Below are 24,014 nucleotides of genomic sequence, written 5' to 3'. Positions count from 1 at the left end.
ATTTTCAAATGTGGCTTGATGCTAATTGTACTTATATTTATATTTTAAGAGGTTTTCTTGTAAGCATTATAGATAGTTTGTGTTTCTGGCGTAGAACCAAACTTTATTTAGCTATATTTAATGCTGTATATTGAGCAGTGGACGATGTTAAATCCATATATGAGATACATATCGGAGTAAAAATGCATTGCTGGTCGGCACCACCTAGCGTGCAGGCGTGAATTAGCAGAAGGTGATCAATTGTTTAGTGCTCGGTGTGAAAGCAACGTTCATCGGCGATTCGCTTCGCTTTTTCGCATCACGGTCAGTGTGAAACGGCCTTTAAGTGTCAATTTTTCGAAATTGAGATTTATGCATCATCTAAAAGCTGAATAAATAAGCTTTCCATTGATGTATGGTTTATTAGGATCGAACAATATTTGGCCGAGATACAACTATTTGAAAATCTGGAATCTGAGCGTGCAAACAAATCAAAATATTGAGAAAATCGCCTTTAAAGTTGTCCAAATGAAGTCCTTAGCAATGCATATTACTAATCAAAAATGACGTTTTTATATATTTATGGTAGGAAATTTACAAAATATCTTCATGGAACATGATCTTTACTTAATATTCTCATGATTTTTGGTATAAAAAAAAATCGATAATTTTGACCCATACAATGCATTTTTAATGCATTTTAACTTAAGACTGGTTTTGTGGTCTAGGGTCACATTTGTGAAATAAAAAAAATATATATTTTTTTATTCTGCAGCAGAAACAGGCTTCCATATATTTGAGAGTATTTTCCCAAACGGATAACTTACTGGTCTCCTGAACCCGAGCCACAAAGCCCATGAGCGGTAGCTGGGGGGTAATCTGGAGAATAGAAGGGGGCGGAGGGGCCATAGGGGCTACCCACCCCAACAACAGGGGTAATTCAGTTCAGAAAGAAAAAACAGAAAGGGAAGGAAACAAAAAAAATTGAGTGTGGGTAAAACATAAGGAATGAAAAGAGAGGAAGTTGACAAGAAAACAGTAGGAGATGGGAAGTTAAAGAAGAGAGAGAGCGCAATCAGATCAAGCCAGTAAGACGAGCCCACTGAATTAAATCACATACAAACAAGCTCCTCTTCTAGTTATTGTATTAATTTTCTACCATTATATGGACACTTGAGCATGTCTAGTGTGTCTACCTTGGTTTTGGTTGTAGTGTGGCCCTCCATTAAGCTGGTTTTGGATCATGTTTGGATTTGTGTTCCGAGGCATGTTGTTGGGCTGTCCAGTAACTGATGACGGCCGTCGATAGGGCAGGGAACCTCCCACTGAGGGCGTGGTGTGCCGTGTCATTGGCCGGTTCATACTGTAAAAGTGAGGACCATTGCCTGGGAGACAAAGAGAAAATTAATGAATAAAACTAATTCTGTTGCTTCTTCTTTGAATCGCAGTACGGGATACACAATAGGCAGACCACGATACATTCAACGATATATGGAATGAACTGAAAACACAAGCTCTGACCAAACCCTAGTGAGCCGCCTCACTCTCCGCTAATGCAGCTACCTTCCCAGGCAGCATCCTACCTGAAATGAACACTGATGTGGATCACACCACATAGACAGCAGGTCTGCAAAAGTAGCACTTATGATAAATACACAAGAGACACAACTAGTGCTAACAGTTAAGCCAACAACAGCATAGCAGTACTGTATATTTGAACACTCATCAACTTCCTACATTAGCTTGTGTCATTATCAATAGTACAGCGTTGCAAAAAGAATCACTCACACACAAGCCACTTTCAAATCAAGCAGCTTTCTGTTGATCAATGCAGCAAATTTGTGTAACTAACTTGAACCCAATGCAAAATCTGCCACTGACTTCAACAGTATATTGGTTACCAATATTCTTTATAATATCTTCTTTTGTGTTCAACAGAAGAAAGAACAACATGAGGGTGAGTAAATGACACAATTTTTATTTTTGGGTGAACTATTCCTTTAAAGATTTTAAGTAACTATTAAATGACAACAAACGTAATCTACATTTAAAATGTAAAAGTAGGGGAAATGAGCATCCACAAATTAATCTAAAAAACTCTAATATTGGCCAATACCATTAAATATGGTGCATCGCTATAAACATTTCTCTTGCTCGGCCATAGTATTGGATAAATTTTGACTCAGCTTGTCGGAGTGCATTATGGAATTACCTTCACTACATGTAATGCTGCCTAAACGATGCATCCTAGAAGACAACAAATACCTTGTCTTAAAAATGATGCCTTAAAATACTGTCTAGGTTAGGGATGGCTCGATACCACAATTTTGACTTCGGTACGATACTAGGATCTAATACCTCGGTATCGATACTAAATCGATACCATAGGTGACAAATAACCAGCCTCAAAATATAAGTTAATTGAAAACAATTTTATTAAACACACTGCTTGGAACGCTGCATGAAAAATTGTGCAAACAAAATGTAAAAAAAAACCTACATTGAACATAGGTCAAATTTTGATTTTGAAGTAAAAAAACTGAAGAGATCAAATTAAAATAGGATAATCTCTTCAGTCTTTATCACATGGTGCAAAGAAAATGTATCAGAATGTAACAAAAAAAAAACCTAGAGTAGAGTTTACAGGTTAAATGTTGATTTTGGGGGGGAAAAGATATCTTTTCAGTCTTTATTTTTTTGCTAGCTCCTTTGTTAGCTGCAGGTTTTTGGACAGGAAAACTAATGTGTCAACGCTGTCACTTGATAGTCTGTACCTTAGTGGGCTACAAATCAAGCCTGATGTACTGAAAACTCTCCCAGAGGCTGAGCTTGATGCTGGAATGCAAAGGTAATATTTGGCAAATGTTGAAAGAATGGGGAGGCTTGATTCATGCCTTTTCCACAAAGAAAGTGGGCTTTCTGTGGCACTGGTCTCTTCCATGGTCTTGTATGTGTGGAGTTCTTTTTTCAGTCTGTCAGCTGCTGGCATCTGTAGATATTCTCTCCCAGCTTGACATTCATCTCCCTTTTCCACCTCTTTTTTTTTTCTCTCAGATACAATTGTTGACAGGAGGCTACCCAAATCTTGTTTTTGTTTTTTGGCACCTGTTTGTTCTTCCTGCTCTGCCTGAGTTGAATCCATTTGTTGACTGAGGTGACTGAGATCAGCTGTGGCAGCCTTTTGCATAAGTACTTCAATCACTTCCTTCTCCTTAGTTACAAATGTGTTCTTAAATCTAGGATCAAAGAAGGTTGCTGAATTAAGAAGGATTTGTAACTGTTCATTGCTGTATCTCATCTCCAGATCTTTCCTGATCTCTGTTTTCATGCTGTGGGATAGCACGGAATCTGTTTCACTGTCCTGTACATGTGACAGTATCTTCCACATCACAGGGATGACAGAATAAAGCGTTGTCTCTTTTTCACCGCACAGGGCATCAGTGAAGGTACTTAGTGGGCCCAGGACCTCGCGCACTGTCTCCAGTGTGGTGATGTCTGTGTCAGAAGGCATTAGGCACCACTTATTCCTGTTTTCTGCTAAAGCAGCACAGACAGCTTGCTGCTGTTCACAGAAACGGTCCACCATGTCAAATGTAGAACCCCAGCGGGTAGGTTCATCGTGGACCAGCTTGTGCTCTGGGAGGTGAAGGAGCTGTTGCTTTTCTTTTAAAAGCCTTGACATTATGTTTGATCTAGAAAATGCACATACAGTCTTTCTAAGCCTGGACAGACATGATGCTACACGATCCAGGCTTGTAGCCTTGTTCACTGCCAGATGTAGGTTGTGACCGAAGCAAGGAACCCAATGATAAGACTTCTCCTTAAATGCTTTGATGTTTGAGGATGCATTATCTGTTGTGATTCCACTCAGACGTGTCATATCCAGTTTCCATGTTTGAATTACTGTTTCTTCAAGGACCTCTCTAATGTTCTCTCCTGTGTGATCTGAATGCATTGCTGCACATCCAAGACACCAGGACAGCATTTCCCAAGAGTCACTAATGAAGTGAATTGTAACAGCCATATACGAGTCCACTGTTCGACTCGTCCAAAGGTCTGTTGTACAAGCAAAGTAGGGCTGGCTGGACAGTTGTGATTCAAGCACAGACCTCGTTTCATTGTACAAAGTGGGAATCTCTCGCTCAGAAAAGTATTTTCTCCTTGGCATCTCATATCTTTTGTCAAGCTGTTCTACAAGGTTTCTGAAACCTGTTTTATTAACAACTGAAATGGGAATTTGGTCCATACAAATAAACTCTGCAACGGCCCTGTTAAGTCTTTTTGCTTCTTTGGAGCTTCTTTCATATTTTCTTGTCACCGACAGTACCTCTGAAATAGTAGGCTGGCTTGAAGATGTTTTTTTTGTTCCTTTCTGTGGGTGTCAAAAGAAGGAATAATTAAATTTACATGTAAAACATCAGCTGTTATGCATCCACATTAGCATTAATCTTGGTTATTTTTAGTGTTTGGGTTCATATTAGTTTTAATGCACAATGTTAATCTGATAAACATGTATTAGTGTATTTTTTAAAGAATTATTGATTGATCTAGAAACAAACGTTATAAAACTGATATATGTATATATATATATATATATATGCTTTATTGTAGTGTTATTCTAACGTGCACATTAGTAATATTTATACTTCTCTCTCTCTCTCTCTCTCTCTCTCTCACACACTCACTCACTCAGCTGCTTCCCTTTAGAGGTCGTCACAGCAGTAATATGCCCTTCATCACTATTACTAATACTAAAAATAATATTACTGATCTTTTTAAAATAAAAGTCTAAATTAAATCAGTTGAAAGAGACACTCACCTGTCGATCTTTTAACTCCTTGAACAAATCAGGATGAGCGAGTGACAAATGTTTGCTAAGATTTGATGTGTTGCCTCCCATGGCAGCACATGGTTTATAGCAGCGCTTGCAGACTGGTGAATTAAAGTCACATTGTCGTTTCTCCGTTGTCATGCTTGCCGGTTTCGCGTCAGTTTGGGTAACACTGCCACATAGTGGTGAACTTGAACTTGAACAGCAGCGAATGAAATACCGAATTGAGCAAAATGATGATATCGAACCGTTTGAAATATAATATATACCGGTATTTTTTCAGTACCGGTATACCGCACATCCCTAGTCTAGGTAGTCAGATCACTAGTTTTGGAACAGAGCTATAGAGAAAAATATGATCCTCAAACCAATCTGTCCATGTACATATGTTGGCCCGTGATAAATTCCTAACTTTGATTTGTTATGAAACATAAAAAGAAAAAGAAAAACCCCAAAATAGTCCCTAAGAAGCACAAACAGGAAGTAGAGATGGACCAAATGATGTGATGGAGACAAATGCCACTGGGAATGTAATCCAACCAAGAGCTGGAGCACGGATGCACAGCAAGCCAAGACAAACCAAGCCCATGCAGGTGAAGCCTGGGTGAGGTGCAGGAGGGATGAATCCTGGGTGATGTCAGGTAAATCACGTATGATCACGTGCAGGTTGTCACTCAAAGATGGACGAGTGTGGAGATGGATTTACGCTTCCACTCCCACTGTTCTCTCTGCTGCTACTGCGACTGCTGGGCTGACTGCCGCCGCTGCTGCCACTGCTAACACACACAAAACACATCATGCAAGTTAAGGTCAGTTGCCAATGGTCAAGAGCCGTGCCTATGACAGGAGTCAGCACGGCATGAACTTTTTACTTCCATAACGTCACGTATTTCCGAGTCAAACAGGATAAGGAACTAGGGGGGAAAAATGTAGGGTGGGGACTTCATTTTTGTCTTTCGAGAACTGATTAGATTCCCTAAAGCAGTTGTACCAGAATGGAGTCAGACTTAATATAAGGGCTAAATAACTGTTTGGTTTACATTATTCAATAGACCAGGTAGCCTAAGTGATGTCAACAGAAAAGAAATGTCATTTTAAAGGAAGAACTATTACATTTCGTTTAAAGAATGAATCATTCACAATAAAGTGAGCATTAACAAAGTAATTAGCTGTAAAACAGCCTCACATTCAGCCTTGCACAATTCATTCTGTTCTGTCCCTTACAAAAAAAAAATAATAATAATTTCATCAAAATTTCACTGACCAGGCCAATTAATTAATAAATTTTTTATTTTTTGTAGATTTTCAGCTTTTTTTAGATTATCAGCTGATAACTACAGATAAAATAATTAAATTGGCCTGGACGATATTTAGCTGGTATTTGGCCATATTCAGATTACCAATAGATGACTAAAGGTAATAAAGACAATACTCCCCAGTAGCCCCTCACTGCAGAACAAAGATCCAGGGGGTTCCTCGCCCCCTGGATCTTGTGTTCTGCAGTGAGGACCATCTCCAATACTTGGTCATTTTCAGACTAACTAGTGGTGGAATGATGAAATGGCCATGAAGAATATTTGACCATTTTCAGATCGGTTGATAATAATAGTGGCAGACTGATTCAAAAGACTGGCCAATATTCTGACAATATTTGGCTGTTGTCAGATTATCAGCTAATGTCAAGCAGAAGTATTTCCAGATTAGATCAGCCAACATTCATGTCCACTTGGCCAAATTACATAAGCATTTCATTCTTTTGTCAGTTTTAAATCTATCAACAGCCTTGTCAATGGATAATGCACATTCTGTATTTAAATATTTTAAGAGGATTTAATTTGAAAAATGTTGCTTGGTTAACCATGAGTCAAACTACAGAGTTTTCTAAATGTACAAATCACTCCACCTTGATGATCAATTTCAGTCCAATTCCTGATTAATGGAGTAAATAAATCGAAAACAGCTGAAAACTAATCTGCTGCTTAATATTTCTGTGGAAACCTTGATAGCATTCCTTGATGAACAGAAAGTTCAAAGGTTGAAACTGAAACCTTTGTAACATTTTGAATGTCTTTACAGTCACTTTTGATCAATTGAATGCATCCTTGTTGAATAAAAGTATTAATTTCTTTCAAAAAAAAAAAAATCAACTTTGAACAGTACTGTATTAATGTATAGAATCTACAAAGAAAGATCTCTTCATACACATCTCGCATGGTCATGAATTGAGGGATTGTGGGTGAGAATCTGAGAAGAGGAGGAAGCATTCTTTAAGAATGTAATTATGTGCTCTGTTTGTCCCCTGAGACTCTCAAAATCAGAGCACTGCGAATGCAAACAGCAAAGAGATGAAGAGATACCGGTAAGAAAGACTGAAATAGAAAAAGACAGTGAGTGAAAGAGCAGGAAAGAGCTCTTCTTTAAGTAGGCTATGGCTGTTTGAACCCAAAAAAAGATCCAAGCAAAAGAGATAGAAAGCAAAGGAGAAGAAAAGAGAAAGTTAGTGACTGTTACTTTGGCCGAAAGTCACACTGCGACAGACACCAAACAAAGACAGCTTAAAAACAGAACAACAGCGACAGGAAGGACAGACGGGAAAGGAAAAGAGGAAGCAGAAAAAGAGGGTGAGAAAGTGTGAGGGAACTTTTTTTCCTTTTCAAAGTTCATTTTTTAAGCCTGTCCAGGGGATAATGCTGCGTGTGTGGAGTAAGCGTGGGTGTGTGTGTGAGTACCTGTATGTGCGGGTCCTCTGATTAACGGATGCAGTTCTAGCCGGGCTCTGCAGGGGTGGTGCGGTGTTTCGTGTTGGACTCGGCACATAGTCGTTAGGGACGACGGGTGGACGCACAGGCTCGAGCGTCCGGTAAGGGGAGTGGCGCCTGCCGAGGGGGGCGGGGTTCAAATATTTTAATATCCACTAAGGGGTGGAGCCAAACATCATTGATGACAGACCCCAATAATTACATACTGGGAGATCTTGTGTCACATCTTGTAGACTAAAAATCAATTTAGAACATCACAACAGTACCGTAAAGCAAACTCTCATGAGTCATGTCTAATTTATAGTTATTTTTAGATTAGGGTGGGCGGTATGACCAAAATAGATCAAGGTATGAGTAATTTTATAACTGGATCAACAATATCAATATTTTAACAGAATGTATTGCTTATATTTTTTTATTTTTGCTTTAAATTAAAATAATAATAATAGGTTTAAATAATAAATAATCACCTTACAATGCCTTAAGATAATCTAGTGAATTAAATACTTAACAAATGAAAAACACTTCATTAGAAGTAGACCAAAAATTGGTTTGACCAATACTTTTTACACTTTTCTACTTTTCAGTTAGTGGTTCTCTAATAGAGTCTACCAATAAATGTCACACCACTATGCATTCAACAGGAAATAACAGTGTTAGTTCATTCTCAAGTGAGAAATATGTAGCATTTTATCTTAACAGTTAGACACAGAGAAAGAATGAAATCATTTTATTTAATGTAACATTATTTGTTATTAATTACATTTTCTAAATGCAATTTTCTATTGTTTAGTTAATAAACAAATGTATTATTATTATTAAGTTTTTGTTTTATATAAAATTGCTGTATACATTACAAATAAAAAGCAGAAATAAATAAGATACTTAAGATACTTAAACACAAAAATAATCTGTATTGTATTGGTCTTAAAAAGCAATACTGGTTAATCTTTATCTTCATCTAATATGAAATTCTATTTTTTATTTAGATGGATGCAAATCAAAAGATATGGTTATTCATAACAAATTTGATCAAAAGTCAGCTTTTGGTACACAAAATAAGAAATAGTAAATAAAATATAAAACAAATAGATTCTAAATTCTGGCGAGCGGAGTCAAATACACACTGTTGTTAAATAGCTGACATACATACACCTGTGTAAGCACACAGCAGTCTATAATAAATAATGCAGAAATGTAGCTCAGCAAATGTAAACAACCAACAACTGTACTTAACAAAAATCCTTTTCCTTATCTTAACCTGTTTGGGACACATCCCACTCTGCATTTTTACATTACTCTATGTTTCTTCATTGCTCTCATGGGTAAATAATGTAACTTAATGTAGAACACCCTACCAGCGATACATTATTACTGCTGCATAGTATATATTGTCATACCGCCCTTGCCTAGCATATGGGAAGCCAAGCACACCAAAAGTCGCATGAAACAGCCTGGCTCAATGGACCGAGCGGCGCGACCGACTCGACAGCGCAGGGAGGAAGTGTTTGCTAGCACCACCGAACGGACAGGACAGCGTTATCTAATCTCACCAGCGTGGTGCTGATCAATTAAGACAGCACAGCTCAAACATTACTCTATTCATACTGCTCCACAGAAGTTCATGTGCTTTTCCCTGCACATAACAAAATAATGATTATTATTAAGTTACTACATTTCATTTGCTTATTATCTTTCATATTACTACATACAGTAGTGTTAACTACTTTGAAGCTTGTGTATATATATATATATATATAGATAGATAGATGGATAGTAGCCACGGAAAGAGCTGTTCAGAACAGAAACTTTAATACTGTTGTCCTCTTAGAATTAAAAATGTTTTATGGTTTCATTCATCAAGGCATATTTTAGGTAAACTTTACATTTAAGGATATTTGCCTATTTAATAATAGAATTCAAATTTAAAATGGTACATAAATGTAATATTGAACCGTGCCTATGGCAGGACGGCGTGGCATGAACTCTTTAATACCGCGCTGTATCATCCCACTTTTGGGTTTTTTGGCTTCCCATACTAGCAGGAATCTGTCATGTGTCGGTATATAACTAAAGGAGCCTGTTGTGTTGTATTACAGAAGGTTGTCTGCATTGCTTGTGGTTGGCCGTTGTGTTGCAATGGTGACAGTGAGGAGTTGGGGCCGTGGACATAGGCATGAGCGGGAAGAACACAGTGGAGGTTTAACAGTAACACACATCAGCTGTAAAAACTCAATGACATAAAATAATAATAACACATCACAAACACAACATGACAGTCTTTTCTCCACAGTGACCTGCAGTGGCAGAAAAAAGCACAAAGACTGAAACACACAGATCCAGAACGCTTCAGTGTGTCAGTCCCTAAACAGAGAACAAGCCAAAACTGTTAACTACAATACACACATTCACAGATGTGTGCGAGCACTGCTGTCAGGAATAGAGATTAGATAAGAGATGGAGAGAAGTGACATAGAGAATTTCCTTTTCCACCACCAAATCAACACGTGCACAATAGTATCTTACAATTCAAAGGGGTCATTTCATGCATTTTTAGCGTATTATTTCACTCCTAGATGTCCATTTATAACGCAAGTTAAGCTTTTTGCACTGAAATATGATACAAAAACAATACAGATCAGGCTGAAATGTTCTGAGACCTGAAGGCTGAAATGCACTCAGTCATTTTTATTACTTTCATTTTATAAATATCATCAAGATAAAAGTAAAAAAAAAAAAAAAAAGCCTTTGCAAATGTACTTACCCCAGTGTTCCTTTGCCCGGGCCGGGAGGGCTGGGTGGTTTCTGGGTCGGGGCAGCTGTGCGTGGAGTTGTACCCGCTTTCATATTCTGGGCATTGACCTGTGGGGCAAGTGTCAAAAATCATTATTCTGAGTCAGAACAGATGTAAAGACACGGACATTCCACCACATACACAAAACACACATCAACCAAAGACCAACTGAGTCCTTACCTTAAACCTTAGTAACCACTACACTCAAAAATGAAGGCAATAAGAGAGGTGAGGAGAGAAAAGATGCAAACAGTTAGTGTGAAGAGTAAAGAGAAACTCACACACATGCAAACACAAACAGAGCAGCTAGTTAGGCAGCGCAGTCCATATGATCTAAAGCAAAATACATTCATATTAACTGGTGATGCACAGTATACTGGTATTTGGCAATATTATTATTATTAAAAGGTGCACAATAATTTTTTGTTTATGATTTGCAGGCTGATATAGCAGCTGAGTAGCGGTGTGAAAGTAGAATTGCGCAAAAGCTATTCACAGTCAGCCATGATTAATTTATTTAACAAGGCAAAATGTCCTATAACAGAGGAGAGACAGAAATAAAGGGAGTAGTATTCAGCTGGTCATGTGATCTTAACATGGCCCTTTATGTAAAGGAAAATCTCATATGAATTTACTTTATTTCACATTTTACAAACATATTCTTTAAAACCAACAATAATACTTGCTTTACATAAAATACACAAAGCTACTATTTTCTGGCAAATTTTCACAGTTGAAATTGAGTCATATTCAATATTTCAGCATCAGGTTCAAGTTGGTCACACGTATAGACTGGCTTCATCCCTACCTTTACGCCATGGCCTAAGTCATCCAGCAGACTGTAGTCAACGGGCTTGCGGATGTAGCGTACAGGCCTCTCAGGATTGGCTGGTGCGATGATCTTGTGTGTGCGGGAAGTGTTCTTATTGGTGGTGAGGATGCCAATCTCTCGCCTGGCCACCTTCTCTTTATGGATGTCCACCGTCTGTGGAGGAATGTTGTCATGTGAATTGATGTATGCAGAGATGTACATGGAAACACATCAAAAGTCAGTTGACAATAAAATACTGTCAACTGTAAATTAGATAATTAATCTAATTTGATTAATATAAAAGTACTGCAACGCGCCAAAGTTTAATACTTAGGGTTATTGATTTGAATAAATCTTTTACTTTAAGTAGTAATATTTTAATAGTGATGCTTGCTTTAGAAAATTAACTGAATGTAGAAGCAAAATAATTTGGAAACAAAACTGCAATGTACAACCCTGCTCATCTCAACAAGTATAACTAGCAGATGTTTGTATAGCAGTAAAAAGCACCTGTGAGATGTGGTTGATGGACGACTCCATGCGGCGTAGCTGAGACGCCTGTATATCCAGCATCTGGAGCACATTGTTGGCGAGAGTGTTGATCAGATACGCTACACTGGCCAAAGACTGAGTGGTGTAGCTTTTGGTTTCTTCTAGAGCTCTGTGCTTATCTGGAGACTAGATGGAAAGAAAAGGAAGAGGAAAGAGAGAGTGTTAATCTCAGCACAGAAGGATGAATAGAGGTGAAAGAGAACATGATATTGACTCGTGGACTAATTTCTGTTCCCTCGTTTACACTCCCCTTTAGGAGTGTGCAGTATGTTTCATCTACTATAATAATTGTTGTAACGGTGTGCGAGCTGACATTATTGAGTATGTCTTGAGAGTGCATGCTTTCATTTTGTTATGTAGCCTATTAGAACGCACCCAAAATTCAAGATATGGAGGGAAAAAATGCCCTGTATGAGATTGTTTTTATTTATATCTTGTGATATAGTTGAGCAATTTCACATGCAAGAGTGCTGTTTTCATAGATTGCAAATGTGACTGATTTTATAACAGCTGAATAATCAAGTTAATATTAGGTGATATACATTTTTTACACAATATTGTCAGTCATCAATGAAAATAGTTTCAAACAAAGCCACAGAAGAACCGTTGCATGTCTCTGAATGAATCTGTGTTTTTGAATGAATCGAGTGAGTCGATGCTTCAATGACCAATTCATAAATGCAGTCACTTGATTTTGCTCCTGAATGAATGAATCAGTCATTTGAACAAATCTGTTAATAAATGACTCAATGACTCGCTTAAGACAGTGACTTGCCATCACTTACATCTGGATTTAGGTTCATATTAAAATAACTATTTCTTAAAAAAAAAAAAATCAATATTCACTGAAAAAACAGCCAAGGCACCAACACAAAAATACACTCTTATTTAAATATTTTTAAAAATCCCAGTTTGAGATAACATTTTTTTGTCAATATTACACAACTATTCTCCCGTTCATGATTAATTTCCCATATATGAATGAGCAAAACAGACACTGCGGCAACCAATCAGAGCAAAGCACTGGAACAGGGAAAAAAACCTCAAGTCACTGCCTCATTGGCTGCCTACAACCATCATTCATTCTCTTCCGGCGTATCCATGGTGATGCTGTCAATATATGGGAAGGTCCAGTGATGAACGGTATGGTGAGTGAGGATAGTGAGGGAGGAGGGTAGTGTGTAGAACTGAAAGTGTGAGAGAAACACGCCTGATATAGCATTCAAAACAAATTAAAAGCCAAAGCTAATTCATATCAAATCCAACTAAAATAGTAATTCTCCAAAATATCAGCTGACTGAGTCTTACTCCTGTGCCTGAGCTAACCATTAGTCATTAGTTCACCCATAGGTCACCCCTTGTCACTCCAATGCGTATTATTTTGTTTCTTCCATGAAATACAAAAGGAAACGTTAAGCAGAATGTCTGAGCTGCTATTTTCCATTTAACAACAATGGATGGTGATTTATTCTGCCAGTGCCAAGCTTAAAAAAAAACATCATAAATGTATGTATTTGTGCTAGTTTTGGGCGATATGCCCCAGTCATTTCGTCCTATCGTCAGCCTTTGAGATCGCTGATACACGATATTATCATGCTAATTTATTTATTTACTTACCGAATTTCATAGCCAGAGAGTGAACCAACTCCAGGGTAAGGCTACAAATAGCCTAATGTTAGTGTAATCTATTAACTACACATTATATCTTTTTAGTCAAGTAGCATATGGATGTCATCATAAAATATTTTTCATATGACTGAATTTGTTTTTAAAATGATGACAATTTGATAAAAACCATTGTAAGTTACTAATAATAATGCTTACATTTCCTCAGTTATTCAAAAAGCAGCTACAGAAAACGAGCAAAGAATATTTACATTATCAAAGAACATCATCACTGACTTCAGTCTAGCGCGAGTTTATGCACTTTAAAAAAACACTCCCGATATAATCAATGAAGCTATCTACACTGTATGATGAATAAATCTCTTATACTTACATCGCACGTACATCTGCACTTCGTTGTTTATGATGAGACAATTGACCATATGCACGGAGTGTTCTTTAGAACTTCCGCATTAAGATAAGCCAGCTCGTAAACTTCCGGTAAAGCGTCATTTGATGTTGTGGTATATATAGGTAGAGACTCTTGAGACCCTCACAGAGACCTCTCCTGCCTCGTTCTTGTCAGAAACTGAGAAACAAAATAATTGCAACACTGTAAATAATGATAGCGGCATTGACATGTTATTTAACATTTAACAACATATAATTTTATATGCCGAGCCTGGTAATCCCAGGAGAGTACCTACACATAATTGTACATCTAAATGCTGACAACTAAACACTATCGTAACTGTTTAGGCTAACGTTAGCTAGCTAGCGATGCTATCTCGTACACAACATCATAATTGTATTCTTGATAATCAATAACTGACCTTCATAGACATGAACACATTTATAAAACACTTTTAATATTTTATAGCCTTAATCATTTCTCAACTCTACAGCTGTGCAATAAAATTCACATTAAAGATTCCCTTTTCATTCATAAAGATGGCATGAAAAAATGTGCCAAAAATGTCTCCTGCCAGAAAAAAAACTGAAACTGACATGAAATTACCATTTAACCAGTAGATGACAGCAGAGGATCACTCATTAGCAGTTGTCATTTCAACTCCCCAGTTTTTTTCACATCTTTATTTGGGTTTAATATGAAATGACTATTATAACAAATGTTAGTACTTTTACTGTACTGAAGTATAAAGTATAGCAAGTGCAGGAAGTCACTAAGTCTCACGTAATTTAAAAAATAAATAAATAATCCCAGACACCAACGGCCTAGAAGGGTAAATTATTTAAATACTTTACTAGTTAACTACAAATTAAATAAGTTAATTATTAAAACTAGTTAGCTGCAAACTAAATTAATTAATTAATAAAACTAGTTAACTACAAATTAAACAAGTTAATTATTAAAACTAGTTAGCTGCAAATTAAATTAATTAATTAATAAAACTAGTTAACTACAAATTAAACAAGTTAATTATTAATGGTATAACAATTAAATAATAATGCATCAAATATTTTGAAATATTTAAAGATTTAGCCTAATTTAAAAACTACATTTTTAAGTTTTATACAACCTGCTCTAACTCAGGGGTGTCAAACTCAATTCCTGGAGGGCCGGAGCCCTGCAAAGTTTAGATTCAACCCTAATTAAACACACCTGGTCTAACTAATCAAGTCCTTCAGGCTTATTTGAGAACTACATGGTATGTGTGTTGGAGCAAGGTTGGACCAAAACTCTGCAGTGCTCCGGCCCTCCAGGAATTGAGTTTGACACACCTGGTCTAACTAATCAAGTCCTTCAGGCTTATTTGAGAACTACATGGTATGTGTGTTGGAGCAAGGTTGGACCAAACCTCTGCAGTGCTCCGGCCCTCCAGGAATTGAGTTTGACACCCCTGTCTTAGACAAACAAAACTTTTCTTCAAATTGTGAATGGATTATGTAGAGAAACCGAGCAAAGGACACTCCCCTTATGGCACAGTTGATTTTGATAGTTGACCGGAAATTACTGAGCTCAGTTATCTAAAACCAGGAAGTAACCGTGCATATAGGGCAAATTTCAGTCAATTCACGAAAGAGTAGAATTCAGCGAGCATGCGCACTGAACAACAAAACTCCGGTGTATCAGCAATGACTCATCTGAATGCTTCTGATTGGCCAATGCATTCAGAAACTCAACGGAATCGTGTGTGATTGGTTATAACTAGGGCTGCACGATAAATCGCATGCGATATTTAACGCGCATCTTGTCAGAAAGCCGGTTCTGTAATCAGGATGGTGATTTACCGCGGATTACAGAACCGGCTTTACTTATAAGATGCGCGTTAAATATCGCATGCGATTTATCGTGCAGCCCTAGTTATAACGCACAACACCCTAAAACCGCAGGAAAATAAATATGATGGAACAAATAAGCCCTAATAGTAATTAGATAATAATTCTAGCCTGATAATAATTATTATTATTGTCTTTATATCATCAATGGCAACAGGCAATATCTTTAACTATTGTCGATACACGATACTATCGTCTACCGGCACAACCCTAGTTTGTGCACTATATTTCAGGTCTTCAACAGCCATATGAAAGCTTTATGTACGGAATGGCCTCAAAACTTTCATCTTCTCCATTTTTAATATATGGACATTTAGCCATTTTGAGTTCCACTGAAGAAGAGTGGGAGTCAGCTTGAGATAAAAACCTTCTTTTGTCATTAACGCTTTGAGGAAAACATCAGACCCCATTTCATTCAATAAAACACTAGAGGTCCAAAACGCACTAATGTTTCTAATCAAATGCAACTTTTCTATATATGACCATGACACGTGCAAAATAATGCAACAATTATCTATTAATATGGCCTTCCCAAAACAAAAAACAAATGAGATCACTGGGTGTATTTGTGAAAAAAACATCCCGACAAGAATGAGAACCTGTCTGAATTCACTAACATATCTGTATGCAATATGCATGAATTGAGGAAGTGGGAAATATTGGGTTACATACTAAACTAAAACCAGACCACAGACCACATGCAAGCAAGACTCATATCAACCCGAGCTAAATGCTGCCATGGAAAGAAATACAAGCTCGGTCACAAGAAGCTATTTATGGTATTTCTGGACCTACTGTGGCAAAGCTATGAGAAAAATACAATGTTCACAATTCGCTCACAACTAACAGACTTTCTTTACAGATGACGTAACAAAATGCATTCATATAGCATCACTGTGTGCTCTGCACGATTCCTGAGCCTGAATCAGGTACAATATGAACTGAGACCCCCCCCGAGTCAAATCACAAAGCAAAACCTGTTTAGCATCTCTACAACTATGAGCTCTCACTCTTAAACTCTAACCCTTCAGCTTTAACAGGCCGGCAAACGCTAGTCAAGTATGCAATATTTATCAGGAACACATCACGACTCAAAAGTACTGGAATCAGCATCCACAGAGAACAAACTCATTTTCCAGTGACATCCAGTCACTGATCTGCCGGGGTCCATGTGACACGCTCTGTATTTTTGGAGCAATGAATGTCAAAAGTTTTATTTCTGATGCTCTATTTCTGAGGAATGACAAACACTAAACAGAGAAGTGCAGATCCTCACACACCCACTTCTGTGGATCCCCCAGGAATGCTGAAAAAAACACGAATTTAGTCATTCATTTTATCGTTCCAGAAGCACTTCACAGATTCCAGAGTGAATCATCAAACTCATGCTAGCAGGAAAAACTGCATTTACCATAGTTCTAGCATAGTAGCTCTAATTTAACTATGGTAATTGTGTAATATCATAGTAAGCAAGCACTACATTACCATGATTAAACAAACATAACTAACAAACAAACAAACGGTATTTGTTGGCAAAAAGCAGATTTTTAAAAACTACCATATTTGTCATGAAAAGATACCACAGTTAATCATGTATACTATAGTAAAATTTCGCGATTACGAAAATGCAAACGATTAGACGCGATAGTATCAAAATACACAGAAAACTATTAGCCTACTTTACACATTCGCTCTCAACAATAAACTAACAAACACCCTAATGATAGCAAACCTGTAAAAACACTAACATTAATAGATAATTACACTAAAAAGCAAATTTATCAAATAAAAACAGTCCATAAGCCCCCAGCATTTAGCAGCAGAGCTAACTTCAAAAACACTGCGCTGCTTTGATTAAAAGATCTTCACAAACGCGATTACACATTAACACCACTTTAAATCATATCACGCTGTTTTAATTAGGCATATAAAACTAATAAATTCATACTAAATTTAAAAAGAGGGAAAGTAAACGGTCTTTTGATGTGATACAATTGAGATTTACTCATTGGTTTCGCTTCGGCTAGCACGTTAGCTTACTAGCTCAGCGTTTGAGGCCCCATTTCTGTACAAAACCACTGAAAAAAGGCAACAAAACGCATATAAAGTGTATTAAGGGTTGAATTAGTGTAATATAAACCAGTATGAATTACAAGTAATAATAATACGCGATGAATTCAGTCCGCACGACTGCATTGTCACTCGACAACACAAGCAGACGGATCATTTATCTCTCGTGTCATTTCTCATCCTGTATCTGGCCTTGTCTAGGATGTCTTCAATGTTTTGTAATGTCACCTGTATGTAGTTGCTCTCGCAGTACTCGGCGACTCTCTCTAGGTTGGCGTAGCTGTCCAGCAGAGCTCCTCGACCAGCAGGAATCTCCTCTTCCAACAGCATCTGCAGCTCCGCCATCTTCACATCTTACTGATGCATGCAGGAGGAAAACACCACCATCACACTCCCCTCTTACCTCACTGATGCACGCAGGAGGAAAACACCATCACATTACCCCCCTCCCTCTCTTTCACATTCACAATTCTCGTTCCTCCTACCCTATATGTTCCTTTCTATTCGTCACTCTTTCTGTCCCCTTTCTGTCTTTTTGCTGTATCCCAAAAATGCTCTATACAACAGAATGGTTTCATTATTTGGCCAAGACAGATAGATAGATAGATATTTTTATCACATTTTATTAGTATAGAAAGATTGCAGTTAAAAGATTGCGATTCAACGTTGATCATCGTTTATGGAATGTCTGTGACATTCAGAGGGAATGACCGTCTAAAAAAACAGTGGCATATAGTTTTAACAACCTGGACCATTTCTAAATGACATTGCTTTGATCTTATCAACTGCTGTCCCACACAATATAGAGCGCATAATATTGGCCATGCATAATTCACATTTCCCAAGAGGCTATTTCAGGGACGTGAGCTATGAGTCCTTCAGTTCCTCTTGCTGACTGTGATCCAGGTGTCATCTTTGGGTGTGGTCACCAGCTCATACCTGGCCTCAACCACCTGCCCTTCCACTCTGTGCAGTCTCAACCTGCGCACCAGTGTGCTGAGCAGCACTGCGGCCACAGTGTATGCAAATCTAAAGAGAGGAAGAAAAGGATGGGGCGAGAAGATTTGTGAACTATGTGACATCTGAATGTTTCTTAAAGGAACAGTTTACCCAATAATGAAAAATCTGGTCATCATTTACTCATGTAGAATTAGAATTACTCATGACGATTAAAACCCATTTTTTTCTTTGACAAAACAATAATAATAAAAATATATATATTCCTATATGTTTATAGCATTGGTTCTCAACCAGGGGCCAGAGTCCACTTGGGGGGCTCAGCACACTTCAAAATGATTTAGAATGATTTAAATTAAGGCAAACACAAGCTTTAAAATAAGCAAAAACAGAGATAAGAAATCAAGCTAATATTTCTTATTTTAATTAATTCCCTCAACAACCTTGTTTTGAATGAACCAGGGTTTCCATTAATCTTGGGAGACCTGGATATATAGGGAATTTTAAAAGTGTGATTTTTAGACCTGTAAAAGTCATGAAAATTAAAAAAAAAAAAATTAATTAATTAATGTATTGAACTTTCCATACTGATTATACATTTTTCTAGTTATGTCAAGATTGATTAAAAAAACTGGAATTTGTGAGTAAAAAAAAACTTATCTCGTAATCACAAATGACTGAACAAGTAATGTACATTAATTGCTCATTAAGAGTGTGATCCTTGAATAACATTCAGTTCTTGACACAGAACAGCATACGCTGTTTACGTCCAGTGGATATTCTCCAAAATGGCACCAGGGTGATGCGGAGGAGACAAATTGTTGAATAAAGTTTTTTTTTTCTTTCTTTTGTGCACAAAAATTATCGTAGCTTCGTATAATTACGGATGAACCACCATTGTGTTCCGAAGATGAACGAAGGTCTTACGGGTTTGAAACGACATGAGGGTGAGTAATTAATGACATAATTTTAATTTTTGGGTGAACTAACCCATAACATATACAGTCTTTAATATTGTCGTGGACAATGAGGGTCTTGGAATTAAAAAGGTTGAGGATCACCAGTCAATAGGACTCGTACAGACTACTTTTATGGGGCTTTTTGTCATTTTTGTAGTCTGACTGACCGCATTCCCATTCACTTTTGCTGTATGAAGTAGAGCAGCCTGAACATTCTTCTAAACGTCTCCTTTTGTGTTCAACAGAAAAACGAAATTCATACAGGTTTGGAAGGACACAAGGGTGAGTAAATGATAAACTTTACATTTTTTGGTGATCTTTGTTATGGTTATTTATTTAAGATAATATCTGTATTTCTCTCCTTGTACCTTAGTTCAGGGCAGGCCTGGCTCCCTGAAAACCCAAGCAGCGAGAAGCTCTTCATTACTGACTCATCAGCAAATCTGTCAGGATTAAACCTGTCAAAGCAGACAAACCAGTGAGAATTCCAGCAAACCATGAACCTTACACGACCTTGTATAAAATGAACACACACAAACACACCTGTATGGAAGTGACCAAGTATCTGCATCTTGAAGGACCACACCCAGGGCATAGATAACCAATGTCTACAAACATACAACCAGAGTTATTTTTAACATTATAGGTCACAGCACTCTCTATATTGACTAGACTAGATATAATGAATGAAACCTGCAGAGCGTTTTTAAGTTTGTGTGTGGGCCTAGTAATGAAAAAGGCAGGTTCTTACTTCTTTGGGAATGACGTGTTGGTCCACCTTCCCCTCCACCTCCTGCAGTCTGGCAGCCATGGGCGTCAGTTTGGCTGTGCGGACCGTTTCATTCAGCACCTGCTGGCAGTATCTGGGGGAAAACGTGAACAAGAATGATGATTTCCAGACAAAGTGATGGCCATGTGGAATAAAGTTTAACTCACAAGGTATTTTATGGAAATCACAGAATTAACACACATATGCCACCTGGTGGCCAGAATGTAGAAAGAAAAGAAAAAGCACTACACATGTAAACCCAGGAGAATATTGGAAACCCTTAAGCATATACATACTGTAAACCCATCTCTCTTGACCAAAACAGCTCTTTAAAAAAAAAAAAAAGTTAGACGAAAAGTATTAATTTCGTCATGTGTAAACCTTTTTTCACATTTGGGTCACTTGATTTAGCATCAGCTAAATCAATAAATGTAAATACCATATGGATAATACTAACAGAATAATATCACAAGCTATGACTGGGGCTCACCTAAGTTGTGGAATCTTCTCCAAGGTAACAGGTTCCTCTCCGAGCACTTCAACAAGCTCATGATAGAGACGTTCCTGCACTGCCTCCGAGACTGATAGGAAGTGAACTGCCCAGATGCACACTGGGAAATAATACAGATGAGAACAGGCATAAATTATGTATAAGAATAACAAAAATACAGACATGAAGGTAAAAAAAGAAAAGAAAAGCTACACAGTGTTATTATCTTTAACTAAAACTATTAAAAACATTTTTGTTAATTGAATTATTAGATGAAAAAAGTAAAATAAACTAAATTTAGAAAAGTTTAAGTTGAAGCACTAACATTACTAACTGGAAAAAAATCTAACTAAAACTGGAATAAAAATAAATTAAAGCTAAATATTAATAAAGAAAAAGTAATAAAAAATACCATAAAAATACAAAATATTAATCTAAAATTAAATTGAAAACGTAAAATATAAAAACAAAAGCTAATGTTAATAACAAACTATAATACTATACAATACACAGTGGTTCCCAACCCTGGTCCTGGAGGCACCCCAACACTGCACATTTTGTATGTCTCCTTAATCAATCACACCTGATTCAGGTCATCAGCTCATTAGTAGAGACTCCAAGACCTGAAACTGGTGCGTCAGAGAAAGGAGACATGCAAAATGTGCAGTTTTGGGGTGCCTCCAGGACCAGGGTTGGGAACCACTGCAATACTAAAATAACACTGAAGCTATGCCAGCTAGAAAGAAGAAATTGAAACTCACAGTTAGCAGTGATCACACAGCCAGCTAGAGTAAAAACCATACCATCTTCCATCATCTGAGGAACAGCAAAACATATTTAATAACTGTTTGTTTATAATTTATGCATAAATATATAAATAGTAGTATCTCAATTTGAAAATGAATCGTTCAGTGTTGAGATGATGCTACCTGTCGCTCTGTCAGATTGGCCTGTAGTAAATAGTTAACAAAAGACGACTGACTGGATCCTTGTCCACTCCTCTGCTTTGCCACAGACTTCAGCACTGACTCCATCTCAGCCAGAGCTGAAAATAACAAAACCACATGATCTATTGACATTGAACAATCAAAAATAAGGTCAACACTTTCAAATGTTGCTCAGCTGCCTTCTTACCACTCTCATAATGGGCCTTTCTGCTGGAACTCTTCTCTAGGGATCCATCCAGATAACCTTTACCGATCTCTGACCAGATCTATTCAAATCCAGCAATATTTGCATTTACATGTAAAATATCACATTTTATAATAATAATAATTTTCATAAGCATGACACTAAATATAACTAGTGAGGAATGCTCACCGCTTCATGGTTCTTACGGAACCGAATGATCTCAGCATCATCCCCAAAGCGACTCCCCATGGCAAGTTGAGTGACAGCCTTCATAGCCAATCCAAGCAGATGAGCACAAAGAGGCGTGTGCTGTGATTTAGGATAAGATGCCCACTTATCAACCAGCTCCTCCACCAGCTAAAACAAAGGCAGAGTTGTAAGAGAGGGATAACATGTTTAAAAATAGGGACTGTTCATTATATTCAGTTTTGTTTATTATACGAACAAAAACAAATCACCTAAGGTTTAATATCAAAAAGAATTCAAGAACTTTACTTTAAGGCAGATATCACTGGGTCAGTTAGATTTATGCAATGAAGAGAAGAACTTTGTTGTTGGTCCTAATAGTGAAATCCTGATATATATGATCAAAAGTGACAGTAATGACATGTATAATGTTACAAAAAGGTTTCTGTTTCCAGAAAAATATTAAGCAGCACAACTTTTTTCAACATTGAAATATTAAGAAATGTTCTTGAGCACCAAATCAACATTAGAATGATTTCTAAAGGATTATGTGACAGAGACCGGAGTAATGATGCTGAAAATTCAGCTTTGCCTTCACAGGAATAAATTACTTTTTAAAATATATTAAAACAGATGTTTTAAATTGAAATAATATTCCACAGTATTATTCCTTTTACTGTATTAGTGAGCAAATAAATGCAGCCTGGGTGAGAAAAGAGACTTCTTTCAAAGACATTAAAAAAATCTTACTGACCCCGCACTTTTTGAAAGGTAGCTTATGAGGAATCAAATGAATAACATATAAATCCTATGTAATTTTATGATAAAATATTAACATTTAATTTATTTAAAGGAAGTTTTTCCAAACGTTTTCTCTCCCTCGCTGCAGGCTACTCACTGGTCCAGTTGGGGTTGATGTGTTGTCGTAGTTGGTCCACAGCACCCAGGCTGACCACTGGTCTCCCACCGAACCAGAAAGATGCCACAGACCCAAACTCATCATGAAGACCCACCAGGAACTCATGCAGGCTTCCTTTGTTCACTATATCTTGCAGATTCCCATCTCTGGAAAAGTATTAAAGAAAGATACTTGTTGGAGAAACTGACTAAAGATCAAAAGGAAATATTGAGAGAGGACAGTATCTCAAATTCTTACTTCTCTTCTGTGGGGTTTAGTCCAGGCACACCAGAGGCACTTCTAGATGACTGACATTAAAATAAGAAAACCTCGGGTTAATATACACATACTTGAAATATGAAAGTCCCTTGATAGCAAATTATAGCAGATTTAATGGCTGACTTTCTTTTACATATATCCAGCTTTTTATCGAGACAGAAAATGCATATTCTCTCAAAAATAAGTAACTGTAAACTCAATAGTCCAGTGATGATCTTCTAAATGCAGCAGGTGATAATTTAAACCGAACATATTTAATAGCGATTCAAACATATATTTCATATAAAACATAATCACAACAACAACAAAACAGGATCAGATAATATTTATATTTTTCACCGGATACAAATACAGCACGGCACCGATCAGGACAATGACAAATGTCACTGCAAATATAGCAAAATCCAGCATATTTGCTTTTCAGAAATGTCTAATGACCGTCAGAAATGTAATCAAACTGTTCACTGGACTTGTAGCTAACAATCCACGTCTACAGTGGCCATCAGAAACCTGCGCCTCTGTAGGTCGGTACTCAACTACACATCCTGTGAACAAGGCTACACCAATCAATCGCGGAACGTTGTTGTTTAGGGATATTTATTTGAAGTCTATCTAGTACAGCCTGGATTTTATTTTAACCAAC

General features: G+C 37.2%; 2 protein-coding genes across 2 annotated transcripts in view; both read right to left on the bottom strand.

Annotated features, from left to right (window-relative positions):
* LOC107705570 (abl interactor 2) overlaps positions 1-18,119 on the bottom strand; it is a 29,036-nt gene extending 10,917 nt beyond the window's left edge. The window contains exons 1-7 of the mRNA XM_016508891.1: positions 17,931-18,119; positions 11,685-11,852; positions 11,172-11,348; positions 10,334-10,431; positions 7,540-7,686; positions 5,501-5,586; positions 1,176-1,379 (exon numbers count right to left, since the gene is read on the bottom strand). Coding sequence (XP_016364377.1) covers positions 1,176-1,379; positions 5,501-5,586; positions 7,540-7,686; positions 10,334-10,431; positions 11,172-11,348; positions 11,685-11,852; positions 17,931-18,047 — 997 coding nt within the window. The 5' untranslated portion in view covers positions 18,048-18,119. The remainder of the gene's footprint in view (positions 1-1,175; positions 1,380-5,500; positions 5,587-7,539; positions 7,687-10,333; positions 10,432-11,171; positions 11,349-11,684; positions 11,853-17,930) is intronic.
* A 204-nt stretch (positions 18,120-18,323) lies between these two features.
* Positions 18,324-23,926, bottom strand: LOC107705490 (cytochrome P450 20A1). The gene is made up of 13 exons (XM_016508801.1): positions 23,711-23,926; positions 23,351-23,400; positions 23,093-23,259; positions 22,450-22,466; positions 22,198-22,365; positions 22,012-22,090; positions 21,807-21,922; positions 21,639-21,693; positions 20,878-20,998; positions 20,370-20,481; positions 20,162-20,226; positions 19,987-20,076; positions 18,324-18,731 (listed from the first exon to the last, which is right to left on the bottom strand). The coding sequence occupies exons 1-13, from the start codon at positions 23,780-23,782 to the stop codon at positions 18,581-18,583; spliced, it is 1,263 nt and encodes a 420-aa protein (XP_016364287.1). The 5' UTR covers positions 23,783-23,926; the 3' UTR covers positions 18,324-18,580.
* Between the last annotated feature and the right edge of the window lie 88 nt (positions 23,927-24,014).

Source organism: Sinocyclocheilus rhinocerous, unplaced genomic scaffold (genome assembly GCF_001515625.1).
Source record: "Sinocyclocheilus rhinocerous isolate Xijiao unplaced genomic scaffold, SAMN03320098_v1.1 scaffold504, whole genome shotgun sequence".
Lineage (NCBI taxonomy): Eukaryota > Metazoa > Chordata > Actinopteri > Cypriniformes > Cyprinidae > Sinocyclocheilus > Sinocyclocheilus rhinocerous.
This window is presented reverse-complemented; position numbering and strand designations above follow the sequence as displayed.

Excerpts from the sequence above, each read along its gene's own strand:
- LOC107705490 (XM_016508801.1), bottom strand. The coding sequence starts at position 23,782 with ATGCTGGATTTTGCTATATTTGCAGTGACATTTGTCATTGTCCTGATC. Across the intron at positions 21,694-21,806 it reads CCAATCTGACAGAGCGACAG|ATGATGGAAGATGGTATGGT; the intron begins GTAGCATCATCT and ends GCTGTTCCTCAG. Across the intron at positions 20,227-20,369 it reads AACACGTCATTCCCAAAGAA|ACATTGGTTATCTATGCCCT; the intron begins GTAAGAACCTGC and ends GTATGTTTGTAG.